Source organism: Aedes albopictus, chromosome 1 (assembly GCF_035046485.1).
Source record: "Aedes albopictus strain Foshan chromosome 1, AalbF5, whole genome shotgun sequence".
Classification (NCBI taxonomy): Eukaryota; Metazoa; Arthropoda; class Insecta; order Diptera; family Culicidae; genus Aedes; species Aedes albopictus.
Window position 1 is genome coordinate 267,023,296 of NC_085136.1, and position 15,877 is coordinate 267,039,172.

Here is a 15,877-nt window from a genome sequence, read left to right on the forward strand (position 1 = left end):
AAGTCATACCTCTTTTCTCGGCTCCTATGTAATCACTAGAGTAAGGTGGGGAAAAAGTTCGACCCTAGTTGAAAATTCAATATTTTTCAAAAAACCAAAGCAGATATAAATAAATGAATACCGTCTGGTGATTCTACCATCCATGAGCTAAAACTTTGCTAAACAAAGTTACGCCAAATGTTTTTTCAATTTTAAGTTACAACACTTTTTGTATGGGTGTGTCTTATTCGAACTCTTGCCCCACCTCTGGGGCAAAAGTTCGAATCTAGTGTTTGTGGAATTTCGCTAGCCGTTGCACACTATATTGACACTTTGGTAATAGGAATACCTAAAACCAATTAATATTTGATGTTGGAACTGGAATACACTTCAAAGTTCGACCTGCATTTTACCTAAATCATGGTTAAATTTACTACACCAAAAATTAGTAGTTTTCCGCCAAATTCAGATAAAACAAAAATTTTTTTCAACTTTGATCGGATTTTCTCACTAATTCCATCATTTTTAGAGATAATATGAACATTTTGCAGAATTTTAGGTTTTTACCTAAAGTTGCCACATGACTCGAACTCTTGCCCCACAATTCGAACTTTTGCCCCACTATGTGTAAAATATGATTTCCAAATCTATTTTGCAATAAGTTATACATGCTAAAGCATCTTCAAAATATACCTAGTTACGCCCCAAAATAAAATATCGAATTCGATTTTATTACGATTCCATTCCATGCGTTGAAAAGACCATCGCATATTACAATTTTTTGATCAAAAACCAACAATTTGTCATAACTTTTCGAAATATTGATCAATTTTCATAATTTTTGGAGTGAAAGACTAATTTTCAAAAAGGCTTCGAACAACCTTGACACCTGAAAGAAATAATTTGAATTGAGCTCAAAAACTTCAAAAGAAACTCTTGCCCCACTCGAACTTTTGCCCCACTTTACTCTAAATGAATAACATCTTATGAAGGCGCTTTTCCAGCTTAAGGACAAACGTCTTGAAATCTCGCTTCAATAGTGTCTCTGAACTTCAGACGCACAAAACTCAAGTAACAAGCTTCAAACAACGGTGCATTTTATTATTCTGTTCTTGCTCACTTGTAATAAGCCTAAAATAAGAAGCTCAGGTGCGCTGGTTTTGTTTACGAAGAGATTTGTGCTTTAGAAATCGTGAGTAGGTGCCAAAGCCGGCCATTGTGGCGGCCATTTTGGGATTCTAACAAGTCTGCCCTTAATAATAGCGCAGACAGACGTTCTAGCTCGAACAAATTTATTCAAATTTTCTATGTAAATTTTCACTAGCGACACCTAGGCAACCGATTGCCACAGTGCAGTCGCGTGCAGTTGACAGTTTCAGAAACCACGTGCTTCCAGCCGCTCACTTACCACCCAATTCACCACCCTCCGAAAAATAAAATCAAAACAAACACTGTCAAAATCATTCCTACATTTGCGTCACATTCACAAAGATTTCCCAATGCGAGTGAAGTTCATCCAAATGCAGTTTTATTCAAGCAAATCTATGTAAAATAAAAGTAATAATGTGTAAAATATTTTACAAGAGTCCTGCGCCAATTTGTGCAAAAGATTTAAGACATTAAATAAAAGTCATTTACTCTGCACAAATTATGTGGAAACATTATTAGCGTGCAACACGTGCGGTCTTTTCCCGCCATCCGGCTGGAAGACGACCGTGGTGACAGTTGTTGGTCGCAGCGCACATGTGAGGCAGCGATTGAATATGAACGTCGCTAACGCCATCTGTTCGCTGATTGCCACTTGGCAATTTGTGGCGGCCATGTTTTTTACACAAGCTGCTGAGTCAAATTTGAACGTCTGTCTGCGATAATAGTTATACGGCATCCTCAAATTAATCGATTAAATATAATTAGGTTATGGATACCGTGACGCAATACATGTGAAACTGGAATTATCGCTTTTAAAATTAAATAATTAAAGTACTTGCCGCTACTTGGAATCGAACTTCCGATCTTCGTATCCACTGTCCCGATGATGTCCTGGCTGCCACACTGCTGTATATAAATAACATAAAACAGCCCGTTTTGTTTTACTCCAGGCAAGGCTTTATAACTGTGCCACAAAAAACCTAACCCAACTTCATTTTGCTGCAAAAGCTTGTGAAACGTCAAACGCAATAATGTTTACATTGAACAAGCTGTGTGGTTGCCCGAACAGGTTCTTCGTCACAGCTTCTAGCTGAAAGAGTGTTCTTTAAACAGCTATGAAGCGCTGCTGTTGTATGTATTTGACAACACTACAAACACTACGTACTCTATAAAAGCAGCTGTTTTATTGGTTGGGACTCTTATTCGATTTGCACATCTTCCGGCAAATCTTCCGGAGTTGGATTAAAGTGCAATAAAAGCAACCCAAACAATTTCACAGCACAATTTTCTCATCAAAGTCGTCAAAGAACCACTTTTAGAGCTTCCAAAAACGCACATTTTCGTACGCAGAGAATGTTGCTACGTCATTCCGTTCAAAAGATATTGATGATTTTCTAGAAAATATAGGCACTTTTCCAGTATTTTTTACTTGAGTTACAAAAATAACACCTCTCTAATTTTTTGATATGTTTTATAACAATATTTCTTCTTTTGAATGCTGGAAAAAGATATTTTTTATCTTTGCCCCAACCCTTAATATCGCTTTTTGAATAAATTATTATTTTTGAAGAAAAACGCTCATAACTTTTGAACCAAAAATGATAACGATCGTCTCAGCGTACGAAACGACGCGTTTTCAAATGCTCTACAAATGTTTCTTGGGCGACTTTGATGAGAAATTGAAACTGAAAAAGTTAAAGCCAGAAAACCTGTTTTTCCTGAATCACCCTAAGCTAATTCAGAAATATATCTCTAGATCGGTCAATTTTAAAGCTACAAAAAAACTGTCCTCGGCAAACTTGCTCAAAATTGATAGGTCTCCAACTTTGCCGAAGAATGTGTATGGTTATTCTTGCAAATAAAAAAGTTTGGTTTCCAATTTCTGTGAAAATATAGACCACCCTAATTTTCATGTATATTGGAAAATGGGTCATATTATTAGCAACAACTTTGTATTTGTCTAAAAAATCATTTGAAGGCGCTACATGCATCTTTCCTCGTAAATCTGGTTCGTGGACCATACTGGGCCTACCCAACTAACATTTTCAGCGCTATAAGCTTCAGTCATTTGCTTTCTGTTGTGTAATCATCGAGTAAAAGCAGTCAACGCTGAATAAAAGGAAAGCTAGTCAAATATAAATCATAAGCTAATACACGACTGCAAAACAAGCACCATACAGCTACCAAACTCGGTTTTCAGAAATCCATTGCTTGTCACTGGGGCTGCCTTTACTCCACCCTATTCCAACTCCGGGAGATTTTCCGGACGATGTGAACACTTGAAAACATCGAATAGGAGTCCCCACTAACAAAACAGCTGCTACTATACAGTACAATTCATTATACTGACAAATCCCCAAACCAGCAGCGCTTTAAAGGCAGTTATGCGATTTAATTACGGCTAGAAGCTGTAATAAAGAAACTGTTGGTTTACCAACACGGCTTGTCGGATGTAAACATTATTGTCAAAACAAACTTCAAGCGGGATATATAGCTACTACACAAATTCTTTACAGCTATCCATGTATGTGCTGTGAAATTATTTGGGTTGCTTTTATTGCACTTTAATTCAATGCCGGAAGATTTGCCGGAAGACGTGCAAATCGAGTAAGAGTCCCAGCCACTACAACAGCTGCTTTTATACAGTACGTTTTGTAATGTTGCCAAAAAACAAAACAACAGCGCTTCGTAGCCGTTTAAAGAACACTCTTTCAGCTAGAAGCTGTGAAGAAGAATCTGTTGGCGCAACCACACAGCTTGTTCAATGTAAACATTATTGCGTTTGACGTTTCACAAGCTTTTACAGCAAGATGAAGTTGGGTAAGGTTTCTTGTGGCACAATTATGAAGCCTTGTCTAGAGTAAAACAAAACGGGCTATTTTCTATGTTATTTATATATAGCAGTGTGGCAGCGAGGACATCATCGGGACCAGTGGATACGGAGATCGGGAGTTGGATTCCAAGTAGCGGCAAGTACTTTCATTATTCAATTTTAAAAGTGATAATTCCAGTTCCACATGTATTGCGTCACGGTATCCATAACCTAATTATATTTAATCGTTCAATTTGGGGATGCCGTAAAACTATTATTTAACAACTGCGAAAAGGCTGAAAAAGCGCCTTCTCAAGATGTTATTCAGTTAGTGGTTACATAGGAGCCGAGAAAAGAGCTATGACTAGGTGGCATAGAAGCTGATCGCACAGCATGTACAAGCTGATTAAGTTCGCCAGATTCATTGGTATAGGGCTTACATAGAAGCTTCCGTCCATATGTACAACACAGTAACTCAGCATCAAGCCGTATTAAGGACGCTTTGTTGACGTTTACATCCACTGTTCGGATTAGTGGAAATCAGTTCCTGTAGCAATCTAGGTGTAGACAGCTCAAACTGCAAATGATCTTTAATTAGCATACATAATTTCCCCATACAATCGCATACTTACAAAATACTGATACCTATTTCGCCAATCCGAACGTACCCAATAGCCAACCAACAAATTGCTCCTTGATCCTACTAAATTAAGCATTGACATTCAGTATTCGACACAATTCAATCTCATTCGTAACTTACTAATTATGAGCAACCGCGTAATCGTGTGTTACTCAACAAGGACCTCTTATCACACCTCAGCGATGTAAGCTACTAAAACATGCATACAGGTAAGTATTTAACTATTTAAGCAACCAGTCCATTTACCCTTTTCTTCTCAGCAATCTAATAATCCAATCTACACAATACCCGCATAGAAAAATACAGTTAGTGTTAACATCCAAACAGTACATGTCTCCTTACAGTTAATGTTACTTTGTCACAAATGGTTGTTATTGTGTTGAAAAATATGAATCCCGAAGCTTTCGACAATAAAGAACACTAATATTAATCCATGTCTAATTTTAACAATTTGTCAAAGTGTCCACACATTGTTCAACAATTTGTTGGTGCATTTTTGTCATAAATTGTAGAAATATTAAGTCAACGTCTGTCAAATGGTTCGCTTTTCCATTTGCACGGCACACATACATATATACATTTCATCATAAGATACTCACTTTTAACAATTTGGCAAATGGCTGCATGCGTTAATAGTAGTGAGCTTTGTGTATTGAATAAATTTTGTGTGTTGGCAAATTTTCATCGTGCAGCCGCTGTTGTTCATTATCAAAATTAGCAATAAACCAGGAAATCTAGAGAACTCCCGCCTTTTCGCACAGGATGTCTTGAACATCCAGCGACCGGAAAAGGTAAGTTATCCGAATCTTATACTATACCGAGTGCTACTGCCGTAGGAACTTCACAAATCTTTGCGTAACCAACCGTTCTGCTTGAATTTATTCCAGATGAAAACCACAACCTACTCCCAGTCAAGCCCAAGCTATCCATCATGGATTCGGCAGTGCTGTTATCTCCAGATTTGTCCTTGGGTGTTTGTACGGAACAACGGGAGGCTCAAACAAACATCGGAAGGCGTACAGATCATGATGCCGCTGGAAGAAAGCAGTAATCGGAAGGCGGAGGAACATGTTTGAAATATGTCATTGAAGCTCAATCATTGAACCGATGGATCAACTCATCGCAATTACAACGTTATAAGATCCTGCAATTAATTTCGAACTAGATGTCCCCCGGCAGGGCTCTTCTACTACCAGGGCTATACTATCCTGCTTGACGAGAGTTACTAGTGATTTTCAATCTAACGTTTTTTTTTGGATTGAAGAAGTGAGAATGGTCTAGTGAGCATGTTACAATACAAGACTAAAGATCGCATCAGATTTTTGTAAACTATCGCACTTCTGTTGATTCAGGAATACACCCTCGAAACTCTTCACAACAAATATAAACCGAGCAAAAATCGCAATTTCCTGGCTAGATACAATGGTGTGCGCGGGTAGATTGAACTGCATGAACTCGGCCTAAGTTAGTGTTCAGTTTCATTATACATACCTAAGTGTTGAATGATTTTAAATAGAAAAAAAAATGCGCGGTGTAAAACAAACAGTTACGTAAAATTTATGATTTAACTTGACCAACATTTTTGTAAATCTCGTTTTAAATACCAGTTTTTTTATACAAATATACGCTTTTTCATTATTCATTTCTTTATTTTTTAAGGCAATTTGCTATTATCAAGTAACTGTTTTCAAGAACAAAAAACCATGTCAATTTGCAATCAAATCAGCATTATATGTTCAAAGTTAGAAAAATAAAGGCTCATTTTAAGGGCGGACGGGACGGTCGAGGAAATATCCGCCATTGCTCTGTGGCTACTAAGATGGTAATCTCAGATTCTACTTCATATTTTGCAACAAAAACCTATCATTCTGTATGCTCACTTGCAGTGCATATGCTGATTGGTTTTCAACATCTTCAGTGCGATAGAACTCGAGATTACCATCTTCAAAATCGCGAGGCAAATTGTTAGAAAGAGAGGCAAGATAGGAAAAATAACACGGCGTCCCGTTTCACCTTAATGCAAATCGACATGATTTTTTTGTTCGCGAAACCAGTTACTCGATAATAGCAAATTGTTTAATAACTTATTTTAAAAACGTATGTAAACAATACAGTATACTGTACACTTCAACATGTTGTACAATAAACTGACAATTTCATTGAAAGTAATTATTTTATGGTTTCACAGTTTTACAACAATTTGCCATACAATTTTTGCTCCAAAAAATGGATAATATGTCGACAATTTGGCATACTGTTTCGCGAAAATTTTGTTCGAGAAAAATGCTGATTTTTCATTGTAACCTAACTTAACCGCCTATTCGTCATATTGTTATTTGGCCACCAACAAAGCAAGCTATGAACATGTTTGACACTTCTGACGTCATTTTGACAGACGACACACATGCAGGATAAAGAAAGATCATTTATTCTACTTTATCGATCTTGTTGCCGTCCTTTTCATGCTCATGTTGCATCTGTCAAAATGACCTGTGAATTGTCAGTCATTTTTAGGTTAGGTTCGTTGGTGTAATAAAGAATTACAATATGCCAAATGGGTTACTACAATATACTCACACTAAAACATACTGTGATGACTGACTACATGTGAGATTGTTCAAGCATTGTAGGAAATTCTTGTAAACAGTATGCGAGATAGTGCATTTGCGGTTTACAACTATGCGGGTAGTCCAACAATAATTTCAAGTTCAATATTCCAATAATTTTCCAGCTAGCATTCCAAATCACTTTCACCATGAATCATCACATTTCTTTTCGTTGTCATCTCCAACGTTAACGTTGACAGCAGTCCTCGCAGCAGTCATCCCGTATCTCGTGACGCCGTGTTGCCAAACAGATTGAAGTGGCGGAACACGGAGCGAACATCCACAATAAATGTTAGTTGGGTACTACGGGCTTCAAAAAAATACTACGGTCAAAACAGATTCAGCCGGGGCCCGTGGCGCAATTGGTCACACGTTTGCTTCATAAGCAGATGGTCATGGGTTCGATCCCAGCCCCGCCACTTTCGTCAGTTGCTCTTTCCCCTTGAGAGCAGCTGACACTGACCGTCTTCAGAGCCCATGGTTCAAACGGATCCGGATACTTGGACATCAGCGCATGTGAGTAATGGTCCCCCAATCGGACTGGAAAAAGGAACAACCAACAGCCAAACATCAACATCCTCGTACTCATAATTCTACCATGATAGGGTAGAAAGTGAAAGCAGCGCAACGGCAACCAGTTCAAAATAGTATAATTAGAATAGAATACATTTAGGCGCTGTAAGAAGTATAAGTACAGCTTCCAATTGGAATCGCCCACGCGGTGCCCTAGTGGACAAAAGAGCTGTAAATTAGGTCAAGTGATTGAAAAATTTAAAAAAAAAACAGATTCATCCCTATACCAGATGAATGATGCACTCAGCGAAAAAAACTAACGAAATTCATCAAAATACCTAATGAAAATTGATCGTGCTTGTTATGACAAATTCTATAAAATAGACTTATGAAAAGAGCAAAAAAAATCTTAAAATGATGCAAAATGGATTCGATCCATGAACGTCAGGGATCGCTGTGCTCGTGTTTGATCCACACGGCTACCGACGCTTGAGAATATCAAGTGGCTAAACATATATAAAAGCCAAGCTGTGAGACGATTTCGTGTCATAGAGGGACCTTATGAAATTCATCCAAATCATTATGAACTATTTAACCCTTATGTGGCCGACAGGGTACCCGGGTACCCAGCGCCCATTTAAAAAGCACGGTGTAGAAAAAAGCAAAAAGTTTGTCGGACACATAACGGTTAAAGGCCGTTTCATAAGTTAGGCCTAATGAAAATCTTAAGTTTATTTGGCTGAGTGTGTAAAAAACGCTAAGAAGACCGATGGTCCTCTATGGACACGAGACATGGTCCATGCTTAAGGACAGACTTATTACAATCCCAAAATGGCCGCCACAATGGCCGACTTTGGCACCTACTCACGATTTCGAGCGCACAAAACTCTTCATAAACAGAACCAGCGCACCCAATCTTCTTATTTTTAGCTTATTACGAGTGAGCAAGAACAGAATAATAAAATGCACTGTCGTTTGAAGCTTCTTTCTTGAGATTTGTGCGTTTGAAGTTCTGATGCAATATTGAAGCGGGATTTCATGACGTTTGTCCTTAAAGCGGACCTGCAAGCATTGAGAATTTTCGAGCGACGCGTGCTAAGGACGATCTTCGGCGGTGTCCAGAAGATGACTAATCCGCATCAGGAATCATGGACGTTATAATAAGACTCGTAAATCATGATTAGCATCAATCAATTCATTAGGCTGGTCACGTAGTGAAAATGTCGAAAGCCAATTTTTTTAGGAAGTCAGACATTAGAAAGCCAGACTAAACACGATGGACGAAAACCTAGGAACCCTAAACAATGGAAAAGCTGAACAAATGTCTCCCTTACCTGGGCTGGTTGCGTCGTTTGATCAGTTCGTTCATCTCGGCTAGCTTCGCTTGGCCACGAAGTAGCGAGGCATGCTGCGACTGCTCGTTCGGGAAGAGCTGAGGGGACATCATGGGGCTACCATTCTGGTAGCCGAACCCGCTGCTAGATCCAGGTCCACCGGCGCCGCCGGCGATCATGCTCACGTTTTGCATGCTCTGGCTGGCTGAGATACCGCCCGGATGATGATGCGACGGATGCTGATGCGGCCCCTGCGGCTGGTGCTGCTGCTGCTGTTGTTGCTGTTGGCCCTGCTGGTGCTGGAAGGAATGTGCGATGTTGGGCATCGACGGGGCCATCATCTGGTTAAGCCGGAGGCTTTGCTGGCCTTGGGAGTCCCGAACGAAGCTGTTGCCGATCATGGTCTGTTGAGGTGGGAGCTTTTGGAGCCGGTTGGGACCGGCAGCCGCTGCCACAAGATTCGGATGAGAGATGTTTCCACTCAGTGGAGGATGCTGCTGCTGTTGCTGCTGGGAAGATGCCATTCCGTAGGACATCGAGCCGGTTTGTGTGGTCAGTAGTAGATTACTGGGATTAATGTTGGCGGTGTTATTGCTATTGAAATAGGCAGATGCTGGACGGTTTAGGAGAGGTTGTTGGTGATGGCTACTGCCACCACTGCTAACGGAGGCGCCCGGGGAGTTGAGTGATGTTTGTAGAGGCATTGGAGGGCTGGAAAACGGAAAGAAATTTGATAAGTTATGCGAATTGAAAAGAAGTAAGTGATGCCTTACCGTTCTCCCAGATTTGGATGGCTTTGATTTTGAGCACGATAGACGCTAAGATTTTGATAGAACCCTTGGTCTTGGCTGGCTCCTCCTGCAAGGTTGTGGATGCTGCGGGACTTGTTGACTGTAGATCCTGTGTGAGAGAATATTCGAGAGGAGTTAATATTGCGTAAAGTTCATCGATGTTAGGGTGTAACACTCAGAATAAACTTGTAACGTGGCCTATTGAAGATTGTAGTTGTACATAAGAAGACGGTCCATTTAGCCGAAGCGGTAAACGCACGGGTTTTCAGCAAGAGATTACTGAAGTTGACGTGTTTTAGGTGACGTTCATCAGGAAGCTCTCAGTTAATAACTATGGATTTGTTCTAAGAACAATGAGACGTTGTGCGTAACAGAACGTATGTATGAATAGCTGAGAAGCAGGTTCTGTTCCAGTTGAGATGTTACACCAAGAAGAAAATTTCGCCAGTGTCAGTATTAACGAAATCAAAACTTGATCCAGAAATTCTACTAGAAGTTATTCATGAGTTCTACTTGAAATTGTCTTGAAAAAAGGGAACCCTTCATTTTTTTCTGAATTTCTATAGAGATGTTTGAGTTTGAGGCCTATTTCTGGGATTTGTTAATGGATTCTCTTGGGTATTATTTTTTTGCGTATTTTTAGCAAATACAAAAAGTTATAAAACGATATCGTTGAAAAATTTTGAATTTTACGATCAACATTTACTTTTTTTTTTAATGTTTGTTCAATTTTCCTTTTTTTTTGTACTAGTTTTAATGTTTAACAAAAAAGGGTCTGTAAGAAGTTGTGTAAAAACCACTCAAAATCTACAAAGGCCACGTTAAAAGTTTGTACCTCTAAAATTCTGGGAAAATGTTTGTGGAAGGTGCAGTTATTTGTACAATTAGTTTGCATTGTAAGATTATAATAGCATGATAATCGTGCTGGTGATATTTGGTGCTCTTAAGCTTAATGTTGCAGACACAAATAAAAACATGAAAAAAACGTCACAAACAAGATCCCTCTATGTAAAGTCGTCTGTCTTTCTCTTCAGATGAAGCCACATGGAGAGCATCTTACCAATGTTGCCAACGTGATGCAGGGCGGGAACCGATTTGCTGTTGGGTAATGGTGGCTGTCCGGATGGTGAAGGTATCGGAGGTTTGCTGGGGTCGCTGGTGCCTATGCGTGTCATGTCTCGTTCGGACATTTGTCTGCCACCTAGTAGCCGGATCCGTAAGTAAACGTTTGCATGGTTGGAAGAGATATGACTCGTTTGGTTTTAAATTGTTTGAATCATCCCTACCACGTACCAAAATCCAACCAACTAATTAAGATTTGAAAAACATTTTGTGTGAAACATCAAACCAAACTAGCTAATGGATATCCAAACGCATGCATCAATTCTACCAAACTCTACCGCACTAGGGGGGCTGGGGGACGCTTGCAAACATAGTATGTAATCTACTGAAACGCTGAAACTACGGGCAAATCATTACAATCATCACAAAAAGTCAACTCTATCACGGATACTCAATATCGAAGGGGGGAAAGCGTGTCATCATTACACCTGGCGCGAGTGTCACTCCAGCTGACACGTTGCACGATTGCGATCGATATCACCATTATACCTAAGGCTAGGTAGTGACACTCTGAACTCGCGGAACGACGATAACAATGATAGCGTGACTTGACTTGGTAGCTACGTACGGTACATGGCAGCTGTGGCGTCGTCGGTGACATGCAGCATTGCAGTGTGGTTGGTGAATTATGGCAATCTGATAGCAGCAGCGCAGAAGGGTTTTCAAGTGCAGTTTGATGGTAGGTTTCAAGGGCAAATACGTCAAAAGGGTGGGGGCATGCACAGGTTGGCCCTGTTCGTCGACGTTCTGATGACACAAAATGATGTGAACGATGTGTTCCGCTGAAGTATTGTCAAGTCTTTTTACCTGTCGTTGCAGTATGGTTTTCAGCATCAAACGTGGCCATCTTTTTAAACCATTGTTGTTGTTTGTGCTGAAGACATTTCCTTTTTGGTCAATTCTGGGACAGAACAAACGTTAAAGTTGCCTTTTGATGTGATTAAATATAAGCCAGACATCCCCAACCATGTGACGTAGAGGGAGAAATCACTTCACCATAGTTTATTCTTGGGATTACTCCCAGGATTCCTATGGGAAACCCTACAAGAATTCGTGGTGGGATTCCTCAAGAAATTCTTTCTGCAATTCCTCCAGAAATTTCTGCTGGTATTCTTCAAGGAATTTCTCCAGGTAGTTTGCCGAGGGTTTTCAGAAGAATCCCTTCAAATATACCCCTGAGATTTTTTCCAGACATTCCTTCTGTGGTACTTTCGGAAGTTTTCCGAAACTCCAGCTGGGAATCCTTCGGAAATACTTGCTGGTATTCCTGCAGGACTTTTCCCAGGATATTTTTTACAAAAACTCTCCCAGGGATATCCGAATATCATGTTCCCCAAAAACTCCTGCTGAGATTCTTCCAGAAATTCTACCGGGGGATCCTGCTAAGGATTTTTGCTATGGATGCCTTCAATCATTTCTCCAGAAGTTTCTCATGTACACTACCCAACAATAATATGAAATAGTTGCAATACTCAGTATTGCAGCACCCAGAGAGTTTTGCATCATCCAAAATAAGGAGGAAAAAAGAAGTAAACCTAGATCCGATTAGGTTGTGGGTACCAGTAGCATTTTCAAAGAGGAGATAAATGAATAAATCATATATTAGGGTGATGCAAAACTTTTTAGGGTGCTGCAATATTCAGCATGAGTGATGCAATATGCGATTTCATATTTAAGGCGGGTAGAGTACAAACATATATAGGAATTCCTCAGGGGATTTCTCTACACATTTTCCTATGGGGCTTCTTCTACGGATTTCCTGGGAGCTTCTCTTGGTGTTCGGGATTTCCATCTGCTATCCCTACAGGGATATCTCTTGATATTGTTTTAGAAATTTCTCGTGAATTCTTCCGGAATCCTTTCAGAGAATCAATGTTAGAATTTCCCAAGTCATTTTTGCAGGGATTCCTTCAGGAATTGCTTTGATGATTCCTCCAGAGATATTTCCACGATTTTTTCCAGGGATTCCTCCAGGAAATCCTACGAAGATTTCTCCAGTAATTTCTGCAAGTTTTTTTTTCAGGAAATGCTTTAGAAATTTCTTCAGAAATTCTTCCAGAGAATTCTCCAGGAATAGGGTATCGCGCCACTTGGGCGGTGGCTTCTATATTCGTCTGTTTTCCACTATAACTCAGTCAATTTTGAACCAATTGACTTGAAATGTTGTACACGGGTAGATACTATACCTATCTCACCACATTCCAAAAGTTGTGTCAATTGGTTCAAATTTGACTGAGTTATAGTGGAAAACAGACGAATATAGAAGCCACCGCCCAAGTGGCGCGATTCCCTATCTTCAGGTTTTTTTTAGAGATTTCTCCAGGAATTGCTTCAGGGATTCCTCCATAAATTTCTGCGAGGATTCCTCGAATTCTTCAGGAATTCCTTCAGAAATTATTCTAGAAATTCCTCCAGGAATTTCTCAAGGGATTTTTTCAGAATTAGAAAAATAATAGAATTAGAAATATAAATCTTCCAGAAGTCCTCTACAAATTTCTTCAGAAATTCATCCAGTAACTCTTTCTAGAATATCTCTAGAGATTCTTCCTGTAATTCCCACAAGAATAGTTCTAGGAATTCCTCTAGGATTTTATCCAAGAATTTCTCAAGGAACTCCTCCAGGAATTCCTCCAGGAATTACCCCAGATGTTTTTTTTTTCAGGAATTACTCCAGGAATTAGCCCTTTTTTCAGAGATTTCTCCAGGCATACCTCAAGGAATTCCTCCAGATATTCCTCTAGGAATTTCTCAAGGAATTCCTCCAGAGATTTCTTCACAAATTTCGTCAGGGATTTTTCAAGAGATTCCTCCAGAAAATCCTCCAGAAATTCCTACAGAGATTCCTCCAAGAAATCCCCTGGAACTTCTTAAGGGATTTTTTTTTTCAGAAATTTCTCAAGAAATTCCTCCCAGAGCTCCTCTGGAGATTTTTCCAGGAATTCTTCCAGGGATTGCTCCAAGAATTGCTTCAGGAATTGCTCCAGTGGTTACACCAGGAATTTGTTCCTCCAGGCATTCCTCCAGAATTCTCTAATGAGATTTCTCCAGGAATTGCTTTAACAATTTCTCCAAAAATTTCTTCAGGAGTTCATCCAAGAAATCCTCCAAGGATTCCTTCACAAATTTCTTTAAGATTTCTACTGGAAATTCCTCAAGACATTTTTTTTCAGAAATGCAATAGTATTAGAAGATAGTTTTATTCTCCTTTGGCATTGGGGCAATTTTTGACTCAAAACGAACTCTACGCCAGCGAGCTGTTCCCAACGTGATGCAATAGGAAGGGTAAAAAGGATGCATACAGGAACCATGAAATTTTCAAGGGATTCTGTCAGGAATCCCTCCAGCGCAAGTTTTGGTTGCGTAGAAGTAACTGTGACTTACTTTGAACATATAAGTACTTACATGGTAAAGCGCTTTCAGACAGTTTTCCACGGAAACCTTGAGAAATTCACCCAGGGAAGACTCTTTCAGAATTCTCTCAGATATTCCTTCCGGAATTTCTCTAGAAAATGCACCAGGAATTCTTCTAGAAATTCCTTCTTAAACTCCTCCAGACATTTCTTTTTGAATAAATTCCAGGATATTTTTCAAAAATTCCATTATATGAGAGTTCTCCGGAAATACATGCAGGAAATTCTTCGAGAATTTGTCCAGGCATTTCCTTCAGGAATTCTCGCATGAATAACTCTATAGTTTGCTCCAGTGATAGTTTTAACTGAAGATTGCTTATAAGCATGAAAATTCCCAAAGGAGTCTCCAGCAAAATCTAAGGATTTTCAAGTGAACGAACTTCGTTTGCCAAATGGTGATTTCACTTCATCTGATGAGGAAGTTTTGGAATGTTTATTTAGTACACACTTCCACGGATGTGTGGATATTACATCTTCGGATGAACCTGATGTCTTTTCTTGTAGTTACGATTCCCTGGCTTCGGCTCGAAGTATTGTAACTATAGAATCGATTGAGTGGGCACTTAATAGCTTTGCTCCTTTCAAATCTCCTGCGGCAGATGGGATTTATCCTATTTTGCTTCAGAAGGGATTTGATCATTTCAAAAATGTTTTGAAAAAAAAAAAACTTGTTTGCAGTTTTGCTACAGGGTATATTCCCAAATCCTGGCGGGATATTACTATGAAGTTTATTCCGAAAGTGGGTCGTGCGTCGTATGAAGAAGCAAAGAGTTTCAGACCTATCAGCTTGACCTCTTTTCTTCTGAAATGCTTAGAACGCATTGTGGATCATCACATCCGTGATGTTCATCTGGCCAACGTACCTCTTCATGTGAACCAACATGCATACCAATCTGGTAAGTTCACTGTGACTCTTTTACACAAGGTTGTTTACGATATCGAGAGAAAGCATTCGCTCAAAAGCAATCTTGTTTGGGTGTTTTCTTAGATATCGAGGGTGCCTTTGACAAAGAGCTTTTCGATGCCATATTGAAAGAAGCACGGGGTCATGGTACATCTCCAATGATTTCCAATTGGATTCATCAAATGCTCAAAAACCGATATCTCTTCTCGACATTGCGTCTAGCAGGGATTAGGAAATTGAGTGTTTGTGGATGCCCCCAAGGGGGAGTCTTGTCACCGCTTTTGTGGAATCTCGTAGCAGATACCTATTGAGACAACTCAATAATAACGGGTTTCCTACTTACGGTTTTGTCGACGACTATCTAACATTGTTAGTCGATATGTGCATCAGCACTATTTTTGACCTGATGCAAAGCGCCCTTCAGGTAGTTGAGGGTTGGTGTCGCCAATATGGCCTTTCAGTAAATCCGAGTAAACTATTGTTTACCTATGTTTTAACATCTATTGTTCTTTTCACGGAAATGCGAAACCGTAATGGCGTTCGATCTTTGCGTTTGATTCTGAAATCGATGTGACTGAACAGGTAAAGTACGTTGGAGTCATTCTTGATTCCAAGCT

The 15,877-nt window shown here is 39.6% G+C and overlaps 1 protein-coding gene and 1 long non-coding RNA gene across 4 annotated transcripts in view; one reads left to right on the top strand and one right to left on the bottom strand.

Annotated features, from left to right (window-relative positions):
* LOC134285616 (uncharacterized) overlaps positions 1–6,225 on the top strand; it is a 302,588-nt gene extending 296,363 nt beyond the window's left edge. The window contains exon 2 of the long non-coding RNA XR_009996505.1: positions 1,243–6,225. This is a non-coding gene — a long non-coding RNA (uncharacterized LOC134285616). The remainder of the gene's footprint in view (positions 1–1,242) is intronic.
* Positions 1–15,877, bottom strand: part of LOC109399005 (afadin) — a 50,166-nt gene that overhangs the window by 14,822 nt on the left and 19,467 nt on the right. Inside the window, exons 5-7 of one of the 3 annotated variants that reach the window (XM_062846736.1) lie at positions 10,885–11,025; positions 9,807–9,933; positions 9,034–9,744 (exon numbers count right to left, since the gene is read on the bottom strand). In XM_062846736.1, coding sequence (XP_062702720.1) covers positions 9,034–9,744; positions 9,807–9,933; positions 10,885–11,025 — 979 coding nt within the window. Of the gene's footprint in view, positions 1–9,033; positions 9,745–9,806; positions 9,934–10,884; positions 11,026–15,877 lie in introns of those variants that run through there. The other 2 variants (XM_062846737.1, XM_062846738.1) reach the window with 2 other exon arrangements.